At 39.3% G+C, this 2735-nt stretch overlaps 1 protein-coding gene across 1 annotated transcript; it reads right to left on the bottom strand.

Moving 5' to 3' along the window:
• Positions 1-405: 405 nt before the first annotated feature.
• Positions 406-2495, bottom strand: LOC132628731 (uncharacterized). The gene is made up of 4 exons (XM_060344493.1): positions 1830-2495; positions 1449-1520; positions 1251-1355; positions 406-1149 (listed from the first exon to the last, which is right to left on the bottom strand). The coding sequence occupies exons 1-4, from the start codon at positions 2493-2495 to the stop codon at positions 406-408; spliced, it is 1587 nt and encodes a 528-aa protein (XP_060200476.1).
• Positions 2496-2735: the final 240 nt, after the last annotated feature.

Below are 2735 nucleotides of genomic sequence, written 5' to 3'. Positions count from 1 at the left end.
CTTCATTATTTCTACTAACTCTACTAATTTAATTAGCTAATATAGTGAGATCATGACATACCCTCCTCCATCAAAACGTCCTTGACCTCAAGGATGGGAATCAAAACCAGGAAATTTAGCTTGAAGGAACTGATAGTCTTCCCAAGTGGCATCCTTAGGTGGTAAATTGGACCATTGCACCAGCTCTTTAACCATAGCCACATTATTCTTCTTCACCATCTGCCTTTGGAGAATTGCTACTGGATGAACAAGAAATTGATCATCATCATCACTAGTAACAGGTAACTCAGAATGCACCACCACTCTAGTGGCCACCTTCATTTTAAGCAATGAAACATGAAAAACTGGATGCACCTTAGAACTTGGAAGTAATGCCAGCTTATAAGCAATCTTCCCAATCATTTCTCATACATGGTAAGGCCCATAGTACTTAGAAATGAGTTTGAGATTCCTTCTTAATGCAATGAAAGTCTGTCTATAAGGTTGCAACTTCAAGTAAACCATATCACCAACTGCAAACTCTCTGTCATTCCTCCTTTGATCAGCATAATATTTCATTCTTTCTTGAGCTTTACTCAAATGGTCTTTGAGTAGTTGTTGCATTTGTTGCCTCAACATGACAGCATCCTCAGCTGCTGGAACTATGGTTTCAAGAAAAGGCCCCAAAGACAGTTGAGGTGGAAAGTAACTATATAAGGCTTCAAAGGGGGTGCACTGCAGACTAGTATGAAAATTAGTGTTATACCACCATTCAGCAGTTGACAACCACTGCTTCCACTTAGTTGGTCTATTAGAAGTCATACACCTCAAGTAGTTCTCTAAGCATTTGTTTACTCTCTCAGTTTGACCATCACTTTGTGGGTGGTAAGCTGTGCTGTAGTAAAGCTGAGTACCCAATAGTTTGAACATTTCTTGCCAAAAGTTGCTAAGAAATATCTTGTCTCTATCAGTGACAATTGACTCAGGTGTTCCATGTAAGCTATGCAATTTTTTCCAAAAATTTTCAGCCACAGTAACAGCAATAAATGGATGGGATAAGGCTATAAAATGTACATACATGGTCATTCTATCTACTACCACTAATATTACCTCTTTGTTCTTGGATATAGGCAACCCTTCAATGAAGTCCATGCTGATGTGACTCCAAGCCTGATTGGGAATAAGAAGGGGTTGCAGCAGTCCTGGATAAGTTGCATTGTCATCATTGCTCCTCACACACACACATCACAGCTTGCTACAAATTCAATCACCATCTGCTTCATTTTAGGCCAATAAAATATTTGAGACAGTCTTTTAAGAGTTCCTAGCTGACCAGAATGGCCACCTAATGGAGAGTCATGAAATTTGGAGATCAGCTGTTACCTAAGATTTCCAGTATCACCAATATAAATCTTGCCCTTCCTCCTAAGAACACCAAATGTGTAATACCACAGACTGGGTCATTGTACGTCTACAGTAAGTTGAGTAATCAATTCTCTAGCTTGTAGATCATCTGCATAACTTTCAGTAACCTCTTGCACCTAGGTTGGAATTGAAACACTAATAACCAACAGTTGCCCTTGGTTCAAAAGAGGTTTATTCATCCCATCTTCATGTTGCCTAGAAAGGGCATATGCTACTTTTATTCTCTGCCCCCCCCCCCCCCCCTCCCCCCCTCTTGTATTGGACTTCATAGTCTAGTCCAAGCAGTACTTCAAGTTGTAATGATCAGTCCTGACAATAAAGTGTTTGTACTGCTGTAGATAGTGTCTCTATTTATCCACTGCACTGAGCAAGGCCATGTATTCCTTCTCATAAATTGACTTACCCCTAGGTTTTGGTGCCAAAACCTTGCTAAATAATGCAACAGGTTTGTCTCTTTGTATTATTACAGCCCCAATTCCTCCATTACTAGCATCAGTCTCAACTATAAACTCCTTAGAGTAGTCTGGTAAGACCAAAACTGGAGTATTTGTTGCCTTTTTAAGAGCTGTGAAAGCTAAGTCAGCTTTGTCATTCCATCTAGAAGCATCTTTCTTCAAGAGATCAGTTAAGGGTCTACAGATGGTGCTATAACCAGCAACATATTTTCTATAGTACCTAGTCAATCCCAAGAATCCCTTCATACTCTTGATTGAAAATGGTTTAGGCCATTCAACCATAGCTTGTATCTTGGAAGGATCAGTAGAAACTCCTCCCTTGGTGATCACATGACCTAAATATTCAACTTGTTTCTGACCAAAGGAACACTTTGATTTCTTAGCTAAGAGTAAGTGAGCTCTTAGCAATTCAAATGCAGCAACTAGATGAGCAACATGCTCTTCTAATGACACACTGTATATGAGTATATCATCAAAGAAAACTAGCACAAACTTCCTCAGATAAGGCTGAAAATTTTGATTCATCAAGGCTTGAAATGTTGCAGGAGCATTTGTTAACCCAAATGGCATTAATCTAAACTTATAATGCCCCACGTGAGTTCTGAAAGCTGTTTTGTATACATCATCTTCCTTCATCCTAATCTAGTGGTAACCTGCCCTCAAGTCAACCTTAGAAAACATTGCTGAACCATGGAGTTCATCCAACAAATCATCAACAATGGGTATAGGATATTTATCCTTGGCAGTAATCTCATTTAATCCCCTATAATCCACACAGAACCTCCATGTTCCATCCTTCTTTTGACAAGGAGAGCTGGGGATGAGAATGATGATTGACTCTGCTGAATAATACCATTAGTAAGCATTTCTTTGACT

Source organism: Lycium barbarum, chromosome 2 (genome assembly GCF_019175385.1).
Source record: "Lycium barbarum isolate Lr01 chromosome 2, ASM1917538v2, whole genome shotgun sequence".
NCBI lineage: Eukaryota > Viridiplantae > Streptophyta > Magnoliopsida > Solanales > Solanaceae > Lycium > Lycium barbarum.
The sequence above is the reverse complement of the archived record's forward strand: the minus strand, read 5'-3'. Positions and strand labels throughout refer to the sequence as shown.

Coding starts and splice junctions, on each gene's coding strand:
- LOC132628731 (XM_060344493.1), bottom strand. CDS start 2,495: ATGAAGGAAGATGATGTATACAAAACAGCTTTCAGAACTCACGTGGGG. Junction 1,356..1,448: donor TTACTCAACTTACTGTAGAC/GTACAATGACCC, acceptor CTTAGGTAACAG/CTGATCTCCAAATTTCATGA. Junction 1,150..1,250: donor GGCCTAAAATGAAGCAGATG/GTGATTGAATTT, acceptor ATTCCCAATCAG/GCTTGGAGTCACATCAGCAT.